General features: G+C 39.9%; 1 protein-coding gene across 1 annotated transcript in view; it reads left to right on the forward strand.

Moving 5' to 3' along the window:
* Window positions 1-5: 5 nt before the first annotated feature.
* CDK13 (cyclin dependent kinase 13) overlaps window positions 6-14,980 on the forward strand; it is a gene marked incomplete at its 5' end in the record, with an annotated part of 72,452 nt that continues 57,477 nt past the window's right edge. Inside the window, 2 exons of the mRNA XM_019535339.1 lie at window positions 6-454; window positions 13,852-14,457. Coding sequence (XP_019390884.1) covers window positions 6-454; window positions 13,852-14,457 — 1,055 coding nt within the window. The remainder of the gene's footprint in view (window positions 455-13,851; window positions 14,458-14,980) is intronic.

The following is a 14,980-nucleotide window of genomic DNA, read 5'->3' on the forward strand; positions in this document are numbered from 1 at the left end:
CCTCCTCCTCAGCCGCTGCTGCCAAGCCTCGCGGCCGCCACAACCACACCAGCGGCCCCGAGGGGCGCCGCAAGGGCCGCTCTCCCTCACCCGGCAGGAAGGAGCGGGAGGCCAAGGCGCACCGTAGCCGGCCCAAAGCCGCCAAGGAGCCGCCGTCAGCCTACCGGGACCCGCCCAAGGCCTACCGGGACGATAAGGCTGAGCCCAAGGCCTACCGGCGCCAGCGCTCCTCACCCAGCCCCAGCCGTGACGACAGCCCCCCGCACCGCACCTCTCTGGGCCCACGTGGCCGCAAGTCGCTCAGCCCCTTGGGTGGCCGCTCGCCCCCCAGCCCCTACAGCCGCCGCCGCTCACCCAGTTACAGCCGCCACAGCTCCTACGAGCGAGGGGATGTATCGCCCAGCCCCTACAGCAGCTGGCGTCGTTCCCGCAGCCCCTACAGTCCTGCTCTCAGGTGAGTCTGGGCCTGTCTGGGGGCTGGGGTTGCTCCTGGCAGGGAGTGGGGAGAGGCTTTTGTGGTCCTAGGAGCTGGAGGGGGTTGAGAGGCTCCAGTGCTCCCAGCAAAATGGGCCCTGCTTCCTTAAGAGCCGGAGGGAGAGAGGGCTGCAGTTTCTGCATGTGGGGGCAGACCCCTGAGCTGTGAGGGGGCTTCCAGGTGTCCAGAGTGTTTGCAGAGCTGGGGACCCTCTTGTCAAGTCTGGTGGATAAGGGCCTAGGGTAGGTGCTTGGAGATGATGATGCTGGAGAAAACTCAACTCAAGTTTCTAACCCCTCAAGAAGCACAGCTCTGGGGACAGTCCTCTTTTCTCGTGGAAAAGGGTCTCTTAAATATCTTGCACTGCATCTTTTGCGAGATCACTTGAAAGCGTGGCCTTTACCCGGTGTGCTTTTTTGCCCAGGTACGCTTTGCTTTGCACCCTGTGAGTAGTCCTGCTGCCATTTGCAAGGGAGGCCTCTCAGTGTATTAAACTCTGCACTCTAGTAGAAGCTTGAAGTGGCGGGGTCTTCACATGCACGTGTTTGGTTAGTCTGCTAGCTCAGTTTTATATGCTTTTTTATAGAGCTCATAAGTGGCCTGAATTCAGTGAGTTTGAGTAGTGACAGGTCGTCTACTTTTCGAGTTGCTGAATTAATGCCCTTAAAACATGCTTCCAAATTAATGAGACTTTTCTGGCTCTGTAAAACTGACCCTTGTGTACCTCTAAATGAAGATTGGTTCTTCTAGTAAAATGTCTTGTGGCAGGCTGTAGAAGCATTGATTGATTGATTGATTGATTTCAAAGTTGTTGAATTTAATATCTAAAGTTATTGCTTGTGGTTTTTGTTTTTAAATTTGTCTCTTTGGCAAGATTTTTTTTTTCAAAGCCTTGTGATCTTTATGAGAGAGACCACCTTTTGAACCTGTTGGCTGTGTATCAGTTAATGCTAGAAGCCTTGCACTCAGCGCAGACTGAGAATCTTACATGTTTTATTGACTATTCTCATGTTTGACTGAGTCTTTTCACCAAGGTCTGTCTTTCAAGGTAAACATTGTTGAAAGGGTTAAGTAAGGAACCTGTGTCTGTCTTTGGGTAGGAGGTGTAAAACAAAGATGGCTTCAAAAATAAAGAGTGGCATAATAGAGTATAGAAGTAGTGTGCTGGAAGATAAGAATTTCGTGAAGTATCTTTGCAGATTGGAAGCCATTTCCAAGGTGAGAAACTGATTTTTATTTGTATATTTGAGTGCTTTGTAAGTGGCTAAAAATAGTTTTACAAATATTTTGGTGTGAGTTGTGAGATACAGGCTCAAGACATTTTGAATTCATTACTCAGAATATTTAATTTTCCTTTGTACACAATTAGTCAAAATGCAATAATATGCTTTGGGGTCTGCATTTAAGAGTTGCTATACTTAATCAGACTACTAGGCCATCCATTCTAGTATTTGTTGTATGCACTGGCCATTAAGAAGTGGTTTAGAGGACAGTTCAACTTCTTAGTGGATAGTGAGGGGACAAACTGTGATGGGAAAAGTTTCTTTAAACCCTTGTCTGTTAGTAAATTTGCTTATGGCTTGATGTCTTGTTTTCTTCTTTAGTTTGCCTCAAACCAATGCAAACCCTTCTTGGATTGTAAATCTGACAGCCTTGAACAGAAATGTTCAAGATGTTCACAGATGTTCTTGCTTAACTTTTTTGTCACTTTTTAGTCCTTCCTTTCTTCAGCTATAATTTGTGTTCAGTATTTTAATGGCTTCCTGGTATTAATTAGCATTCCAAACAGGTGCCTTTCTTGCTTGGGACAGCCACCTGTATCAGTGACAGAAGAGAGATGATAGCATTTAGAGAGACTTCAAGGTATGTCCCTGCTCCAGGCCTTGGATGAAGGAGAACTGGGTTAAAATCCTTCCTGTTTTTACTACTGACTTTGGATGGGTCATAGTTCTTCATTTAGTTTACTGTATCTAAAATGTGTTAGTATCTTTAAGGGAAGGGGAAGGTGAAGATAGGTTAACTAATACTTGTTTGGTATTCAGGTACTAATGTCATAGAAGCCATAGATAAAATTTAGTACATGCCTGCTGTCCTGTCAGCTTCTGGTTTAAAAAATTACCCCCCCCCCCCAAACCAACCAAACAAAACACCCTTCCTTAAATGATTAATTTTCTGTGATGGGCCTTGCCACATGATAGTGTTCACTTGATCCTCTCCAGACAGTCCCATCCAGAGTATGTCTGAATTTTCCAGTATATTCCTGCACAGCATTTCTAAAATCTAGCATTTCCTTTCAGTTGCATAACTAAAACTCTTGTCCAAGTCCTTGTTATTCATGTCATATCTATTGCAAATTTCTTCTTTTGGCCTTGAAAAATCTTATTTTTCCCTGTTTATATTTGTTCAGAATCATTTCTTTAGTCTGTTGCTGGAAAACTGTGGTGGATGTTCTGTGTTTCTGTTCTCAAAGAAGTTTTTCAGATTGAGGGCAGCAGCAGCAAAGGTAAAGTGATGGGCTCCTCTTGAGTGAGGAGGAGTTTCGGATTTGGCCTCATCTGAACAAGAAAGTTGACCAGTTTAATTTTAGGGGGTGTTTTTTAAAATCTTTTTGTAGATTCCCTTATTTAAGCTTAGCCTTTAAACTGAGATGGGCCTTGTTTAAACTAAAATAAATTCTTATGGTAACTTTCTGTACCAGATATAACAGGTGTATGGGAAGCTTCTCAAGTGGTTTTTAGGAGTAGTTGAGCCATCCAGTGGCAGAACAGCCAGTGAATCAGTAAGAAAAATATCTTGAGAGCACTTGAATGTAGGTGTTTCTAAAGCAGCCGGAGCTGGAATTTTCAGGGTGGCCTAAGCGCACAGGTCTCAGTGAAAGATAGAAATTAAAGTTAAGTGTACCCATTTGTGTTAGCTGAAGTATCCAAGATTTGTTTTCAAAATTACCCTTCCAAACCTCAGAATCTGTTCAGTCCCAAATTTTCTTTTACTTCGAAGAGAGTGAAGAACCGCTTCACTGTTCTGCAAAAAAAATGGATAGCTTTCCTCTGATTCAGTTTATGTGCGGCTTGTATATTGTCACTGCATATTTTTTCAGCCATTAGAAATAAAACATGGACGGTCATGGTGTGATTCTTTTAGTCAGTTAGCATAGTTGTATAATACTCATGTCACATGGTTGAGTTATGGCCCACCACATGAATTAAAAGGTTTTGCTGCATAGCTTAGGTCATAGTGCAAGGGTCCTTGGCATTGGAACTGACAAGTGGAATGGTTTCACAAAGGCAGCAGCTTCTTAAGACACCTGCCTTTTTTGTCCTGGATGACTTAAGGTTTAATTTCTGGCTTGTGTCTAGGCAGTAAGTGGCTCTGTGCAGTAATTCACATTTCAGTGTTCTTTTAATGTTTTTCTTCTCTTCCCTAATGATAACTACACTGTGTAAGGTAAGATGAACCTTTAGTAGTGCTGTGTTGTTGGACTAGCCATTTTGACATCTATGGAGGTTGAAAATGAGGGTAAGATTAGTTAGTCTAGGTACTTACTGTGATGTAGGTACATTGATCTTCAAGGCTGGGTACTTTTGACCTTTTTAGATCATGGTAGTTCTCCGCCAGAAGTTTATATGAAATGTTAGAGGAACCTATGGCAAGGTTGAGGAATGCAGCAGCTTCAGGGAATTGATTTTTGGCTTGTGACATTCCTAAACAGAAGCAGAGTAAAACTTGTACAAGGCTTGTTTGCTTAGAGTTCTGAATTACAGCACTGATTCTGACTAGTTTTCAGTTTTACCCAGGGATTGCTCTGGGGGTAGGCTCTGAGCAGCAGCAAACTAATTTGGGTTGCCTCTACATGTGATTCAAACTTGGAAGTTTCTTGGCCACATAAAGGTTAGAAACTTAGTTTTTTGTTTGGTTTTTTTTTTTGGTAATTCTGTAGAAAGCAGTTATTCAGGTTGCTTCATTTGCTAGGCAGGGCTTTCTTCCTCACGTCTAGCAATTGGTTGGCTAGTGTTTAAATATTTCTTGGCTCTAGCAGTCAAGACAATGAGAATTAGTTGTTAAGATGCTACCCTGAATAGTTGGTGTTACTTCTGTAAGCAGTAATTCCGTTGTGCTATGGGGATGGGCATTTTGAGAATAGAGAAGTGAGGGTTTGAAGTTTTTCCTGTAGCAACAAGGTGATTTGAATTTTGTGAATGCTCTAGCTCGGAAAAATACCACTTCACTTAACAAACCTATGATACATTTAACTATCAATAGCCTGTGATAGAACATCTATACTTTTTGTTTGGAAACTAGTTTTGTTTTGTTTGTGCTTAACGAAGTATAGAAGTGTGACAGAAGATAGGGTTTCTCCTGGCTTCACAGTTGTCTGTGCGATCACACATTCAGTTCAGGTAATCAAACATGTAATGAATGCTTGAATTGCAATAAGTGTTGGACTAGAATATTGCATACAGTACGGGTAGATATATGTTCATACCCAGTAATATTACAAACGTGATTGCACCAAACTTTTGGCTCATTGGTTGGTACTGTGGAATTTCCTAGAAGGGATAATTGCCTCTGTGGCAAACCCAGTGCTTGCCCAGCTGAACAAGTGTAAGCAAGGCTGTGTCTGTCACTATGATAAGAAAACACTTGTTGCTACTGATTGGTACATCATCCTTTTACACCTGTTGTGCTTTCTTTCCAAGGCACTTTCTCATGTACTTTGAAGCTGGCAAAGATAACCATCTATAAGGCCTGTAACCTTGCTTGATTTTGCACTGGTACTATTTCTGATCATGGGGCTGGAAGAATACACTTGAGAGCTGCCTCAGGCTTTGTCTTGTAGTGGAGTGAACTTTTTAGATGCATTTGAGCCACAGTGCAGGTGGGAGGGAACCCACACTCAAGCAGTCTCTAAAATGTCTAACTTGGATTTCCATTGGGCTTCCTGGAAATAAGAGCAGCTGTAGTACAGAACAGTATGCACATCATTACAGCATTAAGATGAGAAACAGTTTCTTTCTTAATTCCATAACACCATAGCAGCCATTCTAAGGTTCTGCTAATGAGGCTAGTCCATAAAACTAGAGAGCTTTTAGAAATACTTAGGCATACATGTGAAAGTAAAATAAAAACAGTGGTAAAGGAAAGTAATAAAAGAAGAGTCAGTGTTTATATGATGATTAGTTTATGTTGGTGAAACTTTAGTTTAATATACATTGGTCTGAAAATAGCTTCAAAGTTTGTAGCTGTCATTTTTTGCAATTAGATAAGGGTTAGTTTTAGCCAGAGCTAGGGTACGGTGAATCAGGGCAACTGCCCTGGGCCCTGCGCTTTGTGGGGGGCCTGCAGAGCTGGGCAGAGCAGCCATGGCTCCTCCTATGGGGCTCGCCTAGAGCTGGCAGCTGAGCCCCACACTGCGGAAGAATCACGGAGGCCTTACTTTTGCAGGAGTACCACGGCCCCGCACAGGCTGATTTGCCTCAGGCCCCACAGCCCACAAGGGTTGGCTCTGGTTTTAGCTTTAGTATTTTTTCTGTTTGGGGGGGGAAAGCATTTTTCTTAAGTAAAGCTCACCATCAATATATAGACTTCCCTTCAGAGCAAAACTAAATAAAATAAAACTCTTTTTAAGGCACGGAAGAGAGAGGGCATTAGATTCTTGTTCTTATATTGGATTAAGTACATTTCATGTAGATGAAGGGTTTCCATCATTCCAGTATGAGTTCTGAATTCATTAAGACCTGCACCGTTACTTACAATGAAAGTTGATTTTTTTACCCTTCCTGGATTAACTGGATTTTTTTCTTTCTCCTTGATTATTATGGAAAGGATTAGTGCAAAACATTGAATCTTGCAATGTGCTCTGAAGGTGAATTGGGCTCAATGTTATATATGCTAGTAGATGTAGGCAAAAATTCTAAACTGAGAACTTTTGTTATGAAAAGAGAAAAAATATGAATGTTCAGAATGTTGTAGTATTCCTATTTGTTTTTGAAACTTTTGAAAGATTTTCTTTTTGAAGGGGTAATAGATGCATGAAAATGACTATGGTACGTGCCCCTTGTACAAAAAAAACCCTAACTAACTCAATTTTAGTGTAGCTGCCTAGAAAGTAAATAGGTATGTGAACTAAAACTATACCAGAGACTTAAAGGAATAAATACACTCAGCATAATATCAGTTTAGAAAAAAATAGTCCTGTCTAGGATTAGGTGAATTAGTTGCTGCTTCATTTTAAATTTGCCCATTAATGCACAAAATAAAGTTAAGCTAAATTATAGCTAATTGGAATGTACTGTCACAAGTGGTTCAAATTACTGACCAAATGTATGAGAATGTAATGGCTTGGAAGACTTGTGATAAAAGCCAGTAGATCATATTTAGGTATGTGTTTCCAAATATTTTTACAGGAACCTATATGGAACTGAAATATCGGACCTCTTGTGTAACATTAGAGAATTCGCTAGTTATAAATGCTGAGGTTGAGCTGCAGTGTGTATTTCAATCTGTTCTCATTTTGGTTGTTCATCTCTCTCAAATTTTTCTCCTAAAGTTTTGTGCTGTACACTGGTCTAGAAGTGATTTTTAATTTGAAGACTGGGGGGCCAAATCAGTTGTTTCCTGACTTTTGTTGTTTTTACCAAAAAATGGTTTTTTTATAGCCTCTGATTAAAATATTTGCATTTATAGCTGAAATGGCTAAAGCTTGATGCTTTTAAAATTACATTATTCTTAAAATACTTGAGAAAAAGGAATATCCATGTATTATTACACACTCATACATGTTTTACTGATTGTAAATACGTTTAAACAGTGTTCTTCAGTTCTGACATGCTGCTAAAATCTGTCTACAAATCTTTCATCTACAATTAACTATTTTTTCCTTGCATCTCAACTCTTTATTATATTTAATTTCCACAGTGTTGATGTTAGAGACTGCTGGAATTTGACTCCAGCAATATCATATTGATATGTTCTGGTGTAGTTTACATAGCTAATGTTGAAACTACAGAATGTTTGACAGTTTTGAAGCAGTTTAGGGTAGTGTTATAAATCATTACCATAACTGAGCAGAAATCAGTTGCTATCAGTTTATTTTGGGAAGACTTTAAGGAGTTGCTCAAAGTGTATGTATGTATGTATTTGTAAGTTTAAAAGAACAGTTTTGTTCCTTGTTTGTTTGCTAATTTTAAAGGGATTACACAAATAGGGATTTGGGTGTTTTGGGGTGTCCTCTAGTCTTGGCCTTATCTTCCCTTCACAATTTTTTTTCATCCATTTCTTTTCAGTTTGTTTGCTTAGAGTAACTTCTTTGGCCTTTCTCTCTTTCTGTATCTCTTTCTTCTTTCCTGTGTAGCTAGTTGTATTTAACCAGCTGCTGAGGGAAATCAGTGTAATCCAGTTGCTCCACCTGTTTGTTTGTTGTTGTTTTTCTTTAGCTACATCATAAAAAAATTTAGTTGTTTGAGGAATGTCTGAGTTTTGTGGTTGATACTAGTTAGGCAAGCAATTGTTTTTTTCCCTCTGGAAAAGAACGACAGCTCTTATTTTACAAACTTTTGCGTAAACTGTTTTCATGCTTTCAAATGCATGGCAATATGTGAATTGTAACTTTGTATAAGGTGTTACAGCAATATAGCAAGGAAGGATGTCCTTCATCTGAGATGCATTTGAGAGCCAATTAATTAGTAAGCCTGACAAAGGTGCCTGTACCCAGCAAAAGCCAGACCATATGTGAGTCAGAGCTGCTATTCATGCAACTTAAAGGAAAGTATCTAAAAAGACTAAAGCAAAGATTTTTTCTTCTTATGCATCATTTCTCTTATCTGCACACACGTGTGCACATATTCTTTTCTGAAAGTTAACATTGTGATAACTTGTTTTGGTTGAAGAGGATTGGATGTGTCTCTAGTTCCTGTTAACTGGGCCAGAGAGGCTTTTTTAGTGCTTTGTGCAACAAATTTTTTGGTGGAAGTAGGGGGAGATCATGTAGGAGACCACTTTTATGCTGCTCTGACTTGAACTTCTATTTTAACCTAAATTTGGTACCTCTGAGCAGTGGTTTAAAACCAGTTGGTTTATAGTTGAGGTAAAACCCTCTTTTCACATGTGAACCTAAAGCTTTGTGCAGGCACCTAAGCAGCCCCTTTACATGACCTATAAAGGGGGACAAAAATTGTTTGCAACATTCTCTGCTTTGAAGTACAAAATGGCCTGAAGGGGCCTTGTTTACTTGAATATAAGATGGCCCCCAGTAATTAGATTTTATATGTGGAGAAATTATAAATTAGTTACAATTTTTCAGGTATAGAATCTACTTATTGGGGGTTTGCTTTGACTATGCCCCCCTCCAACTGGTATAGCAGAGAAAATAAATTTGGGGAGTCAGGTGGCTCCCTGGGTCTCTGCCTCTCCCAGCTTCTTCTTTCTATAGCCCCTTTGCCCCCCATATTGTCAAACCCTTCTCTCTGAGTACATAGAAGTGAGGGGCAGGTTTGAAAACATTGATTTTGAAAACAGTAAATTGCATGTTCACTAAATTGCATATCTGTTTAATATCTTCAGTGACTTGTATGAGGACGTGGAAATCAGTGTCCAGATTCATGGCTGACACCAAATTTGGGGGCAAAGTAAACACACTGGAGAGCAGGGAGCAGATTCAGGTGGATTTGGAGAGATTGTGCAAGTGGGCATAGGGTGCAGTTCAACAAAGATGAGTGCAAAGTATACTGTATCTAGGGAGAAAGTATCACCAACACATCTATAGACTGGGAGGTGACTTTCTAGGCAGCACAGCAGCAGAAAGGGATTTCAGAGTCATAGTTGACTCCAGAATGAGCATGAGTTGTCATTGTGATAAAGTGAAGTCAACCGCACTCTTTCATGCATTAGAAGGTACATTATGAACAGGTCTAAGGAGGTGATACTTCTCCTCTGTGCGGCATTGGTAAGACTACAGCTGGAGTACTGTATCCACTTCTGGGCACTGCACTTCAAGAGGGATGTGGATAACCTTGAGAGGGTCCAGAGGAGAGCTGTATGTATGGTTAAGGGCCTGCAGGCAAGATCCTACAAGGAGAGATTGAGGGACATGAATCTCTCCAGCCTCCACAAAAGAAGGCTGTGAGGGTATCTTGTGGCTATCTACAAATTAATCGGGGGGGCAGCAAGGAAATAGGGTATATATTCTGTTTACCAGGGCTCCCCCTGGGGTTACGAGGAACAATGGCCATAAACTGATGGAGAGTAGACTTAGATTAGACATTAGGAAAAATTTCTTTATGGTGAGGGTTGCCAAAATCGGGCTTCCTAGGGAGGTGGTGCTCTCCCCTACCTGGGGGGTCTTTAAGAGGAGATTAGACAAGCACCTAGCTGGGTCATCTGACCCCAGTGCTCTTTCCTGCTCAGGGCAGGGGGATGGACTTGATGATCTACTGAGGTCCCTTCCAACCGTAAAAATCTATGAAATCTATGCATGTAGGCAAATTATGGGTACCTGTAGACTTGGTTCATCTAGAATTGGTGCATTGCACTTCTTTGAAATTGCTGCAAGTTTTAGCATAGGTACTCCATAACCATACATTTAAGCAGCACTTCTGTACCTACTTGCATATAGTACAAACTATGCATGATACTAGCCCAAAGCCAGAAGGCTCACAACTTACCTTATATTTAGTTTATTGGGCTGGGCCCTGGCAGAGTCAACAGTGTTTCAAGCCATAGTGATTCCACAGCTCAGCACTGCTCAGGTACTTCAGATACATACCCCCCACAAAGAATCCATGTGTGGAACTGGGGTTCTTATAATGGATCCTGGGATCCTCCAAACGTTTCTGTGCAAATGAGGCACAGAGCAACCTGGCCTGGTTCCAGAAATCTCCCAGCAGGTTCCCACTGGCAGATGCTTGCCCCAGGAATCCCCCAGTTGGCATTTTATGGACACATGCATTTCATTGCTGCAGCTCAAGTTGGGGTGTACCTCTGTAGATGTGGGAGTCCCAGTTTCCTTACTTGCAGACATGTGCCCTTGGAATTCCCTAGTAGGGGATTCCCTAGATGCCTATCATACTTCTGCCCCCCAATTTGGGGTACACCTCTGCAAATGGGGGGAATCTTGGGCAGGTCTTCCTGGGACTTCAGGAAGCACACATTCGTAGGTTTTTCCCATCTGGCAGAACTGTGCCCTTAGTTATGGTGTGGCAGCGGGGTATGCACATCTGGGGCATCCGTTACTGGGGACAGGTGATGTCTGTTACACAGTGAAGCAGATCAGCTGTGCTGGGATGTGCCCTGGCACAGCTGATTTGCTTCATTGGGTGACATCTATTCATAGCCTGTGGGTCTTGTGTCCAGATATACATACAGATGCTTACCCATCTTTCCCAGTGTAGATGCAGTTACATTGGTACAAAGGTACCTATTAATATGCCTCATTTCTGTATACAAAGTTATGCTGTTCATGGGTGTCAATATAACTGGATAACTAGGCATAGAACCACTGTAATTATTTTTGAAGAAAAATCATTCCTAAATGAAATTGTTATACCCATACAAAAGCCATGTGTTCACCAAGCTGAGGGTAAAATACATTTTAAAAACGCATTGCCTGTATATTTCAACATTTTGAAAGCCCACGGCATATAGGGCAAGCTGCGCTTAATAGGCTAGCCGCTAAGGATAAGGGGGTCTTCTGTACCAATCGCATATGAAAATGTAATTTGCCTTGTTTACACTGGGTTTTTATAAATGTGTTAGGCATGTTTCAAAAATATGTACTTTTATTTTAATCTGGTTCTGTTCAAGAAGCCTTTGAGGAAAATTGAGGAATCTTATTTCCATGCTTTAAAAAGATACATTTTTTGGAAACAAAACAGAGGTTTCTGTTGTGGCATGTCATATAGAAACCAAAATGGAACAGGTTGATTTGTATTTTGCTTTTTCAGTTCTGGTCTGTTTTATGTTTTGGTGATAGTGCATTTAAGGGCTTTATTTATTAACGTGAATATTGAAGTACTTTTGTGCATTTTACATAACTACTTTAGGGCTAGTTGGAGATAGTGATTTCCTTTCTCTCTGCTCCCTCCCCCAGTGTCTTAAATTCTCACTTTTTCACCTTGTTTACTTCTGTGGCAAGCAGTGGGGTTTACAAAAACCTCTGGTGTATAGCAAGATGACTACGTTTAATACTCCTGTTTTCTGAGAAGTATCTTGATGTAAAGAGTTTGATTAGGCCATAACATCTTTGAAATGTGACCTGTATACTCACTGGATTAAGTTGAAATTTGGTTTCTATCTAGCATTTTACAGTTAGATCCAAATTCAGATTAAGTAGTTCAGTCAACCTGATGTCAAGTTCTCAGGGAAGCTGATAGTCTAGTTAAAGGGTTTGAAAAGGTTTATTTTGATATGGGGATTCATATTTCTTTCCTGGACATCTGCAAGTATAGTACATGCAGTAGAAACTTCTACATTTCTATCCTGTGAGATGCTGTATTTGTTGATCTGGAGCAGTTATATTGTCAGAATTGAATTGCTGGCTCTTCAAATTTTTGAACAGCAAGGACTTAATAATATTTTTATATCTTTTTGTTTGCTTGTTTTAGACTTACCATCTCAGGTGTTGTTGGTTGCATTTATTGTGTCCTAGAGTCTCTAGCAGACTGGGAACTGATCACAGCTCCTATTTGTTTGTATAAATATAATCACTGTAAATCATCTCTTTCCCAGTAATGTTTTGATCAGAAAAGAGAGGCTGGTATATTTCTAAAAATTGAATTTAGGCCAGCAATTATAGACATGATGAATATATCCAATGCATGCATGTATGTAAGTTAAAACATGAACAAACTCTTTCATAAATGTCCATGCAATTATAAGGGTGTTGGTTGTAACCTTCTTTGGATAATTTTGATATCTAGTACTAGACCAACTAAAATAGTCGAAAAAATTATTTGCAAGCTTTCGGGTATAAGCACCTTTCTTCAGATACAGGGAGCGTAATTGCAATGAATTGGACTACATAATTGCAATGAATTGGACTACTTTATTGGTTTTAATTGGAGAATTTACTTTTCAGCAAATGCATGGTCTAAATTGGCGGTTTGTCCCCAGTAGCTTTTAATAGAACTAAATTGGAGCTCCTAGGCAGGTCAAAATATGAGCTATTCTTAAATAGCGAATAAGTAAAATGAAAATATGTATGGATTTATGGATTATAGTGATCCCATTCTTTAAATGTAAATGAAATATTTACTGTACTGTGAGCACCTGTTGATTACATTCATTTATGATGAAATTTAATACAGATGTACTGGAAATACTGTTTAAGTATGGAATTCATAGAAATACATTTTAATACTACAACATTATTTAAATCCTTAGAAATGAAGCTTAAAGTTGAATGTTGTCTTTCTGTATGTCTCTGTGCCCAGTGGCATTGTAAAAGTGTTTCTGTATTTAGTAGTTTTTAGATGTAATGGTAAAAAGATTATTCTGATTATAGTGGTATAGTAATTTTTAAGAGGTAAAGTTATAAGTTAAGATTCTTACAGAAATATTACTACAGTTTGCTATGTAGCTTTGTTGTGCCTCTTAAATTAGTAGCTTAATATAGTTTGATTTTGTTTTCAAATTCATGTTACTATAGGCTTCCTAACTTTTTTCTTAACTTCTACTAGAGCAGCCTCATCCTTACCTGGATGTGGTTAAACAAATTAATACTGTATAAATTGATTAAAATCAATGTTTCAACAAACCAAGAACAGCCCTCATATTTGGGGAGGAAAAGGACTACTTTTCTCCTAAAATGTATACTCCTGTTTTGTGGCGATCACAGATTTAAAAAAAAAGGTCAAATCAGGAAAAGATAGGACATTTTGAAAAAGGTGTACTTAAAGGAAGAAACTTAAGGTATGGACAGGCAGAAAAACTATATTGAGGAGTGGGGGATAACTTGTCATCCATCAATCTGATTCACTATAACTGAATGCTTGCTCTGTTTCAATGAATGGAAACTGAACTGCAGTAATTTAGCAGCTGTTTCATTCAGGAGTAAAATGCTCTGGTTCAGCTTCTGTTTACTGTGGAACAGAGATGACATACAAAACAGTTAAATGTGGTAAGATTCCTTTCCCCCTACCCCCATCCTCCATTCTCTTTTTAATTTGGCATGATTGTTTCATCTTTGTATAGCTTAATGTGTTTCTCAGGCTCCTCTGTGGTTAGTAGGTACTGGATTCAGGGCTACAACTCGCATATTTTCCCTTACTCTTTCATTCACCCTTTAAACATAGTGATGATAATTGCATAAAGGCAGCTACGTTTAGTAAAAAGGAATGCAACTTTTGAACCTGCATTAATTGAATCTTTGCTGTTTTGATCAGGAGATCAGCAAAATCCCGCAGCAGAAGCCCTTACTCCTCAAGGCACTCAAGGTCTCGGAGCAGGCACAGATTATCTAGATCCAGAAGTCGTCACTCAAGCATTTCTCCTAGTACACTGACTCTGAAAAGTAGCCTGGCTGCTGAATTGAACAAGAACAAAAAGGCTAGAGCTGCAGAGGCGGCCAAAGCCAGTGCAAAAGCATCAAACACCTCTACTCCTACTAAGGGGAATGCTGACACTGGCGCAAATGCGCCTCAAACAAACAATGTGAAGGATCTGAAGAAAATAAAACCTGAGCATACACCTTCTCCTACTATTGGTGCAACCTTGAAAAATGACAAGGCAAAAGCAAAGGTAACTCTTCAGGAGACAAAGGCAGAAAATAACTTGATTGTGGATAAAGTCACCAAGCAGAAAACTACAGCAGTGAAAGAGACTAAACCAACTGCTGTAAAACAGCAGCCAGTCACTGTAAAAGAGAAAAGCAAACCATCTACACCAAGTGTAGTAGCCAAGGAAAAGGACAGAAATGTTGCACTACCAACCTCCACATTGCCACCCTTGCCTTTGCCTCCAATGCTGCCTGAAGACAAAGATACTGACAGGTAAGTTTGTTGCACCTTTTTACTACATGTTTTCAAGTACAACTGTGCCTTTCTGTGGGCCTGATTCCAGCGTTTAGATGAAACTTATGGTAGTTTCTTTCTGTTTTCTCATAGAGTTTGATTTAAAATGATGATGACTAGTGATTTGCATGATTTGAGCATAATAGTAAGAGAACTAGTTTACCCAAGGAGTTGAGATGGGGAAAGGTTTAATTCTAAGAGGTATTTGTGAATACAAGCTATGCTGGAGGGCAAATGGAAAAGCAGAAGTGGTTGGTGGTTTTTAGATCTAATTGAGATCTCAGAACAGCAGTGTATAAAATATATATTTAGTAACTATTTGAAAGCTAGTTTCTTTATAACTTATTTGCTGTTTGTTTGCATTCCAGGCTCTTTCTCCTCTGACAGCTATTAATATCACTAACACCTATAGTAGTGTAATGAATGAAACTCCTAACTCTTTCAAGGATTGGTATTCCAAGTACTTGCATATAAAGCATCTTCAGTTCATTTCTGAAGTGAA

The sequence above is a fragment of the Crocodylus porosus genome, unplaced genomic scaffold, assembly GCF_001723895.1.
Source record: "Crocodylus porosus isolate Cpor-Errol unplaced genomic scaffold, CroPor_comp1, whole genome shotgun sequence".
NCBI lineage: Eukaryota > Metazoa > Chordata > Crocodylia > Crocodylidae > Crocodylus > Crocodylus porosus.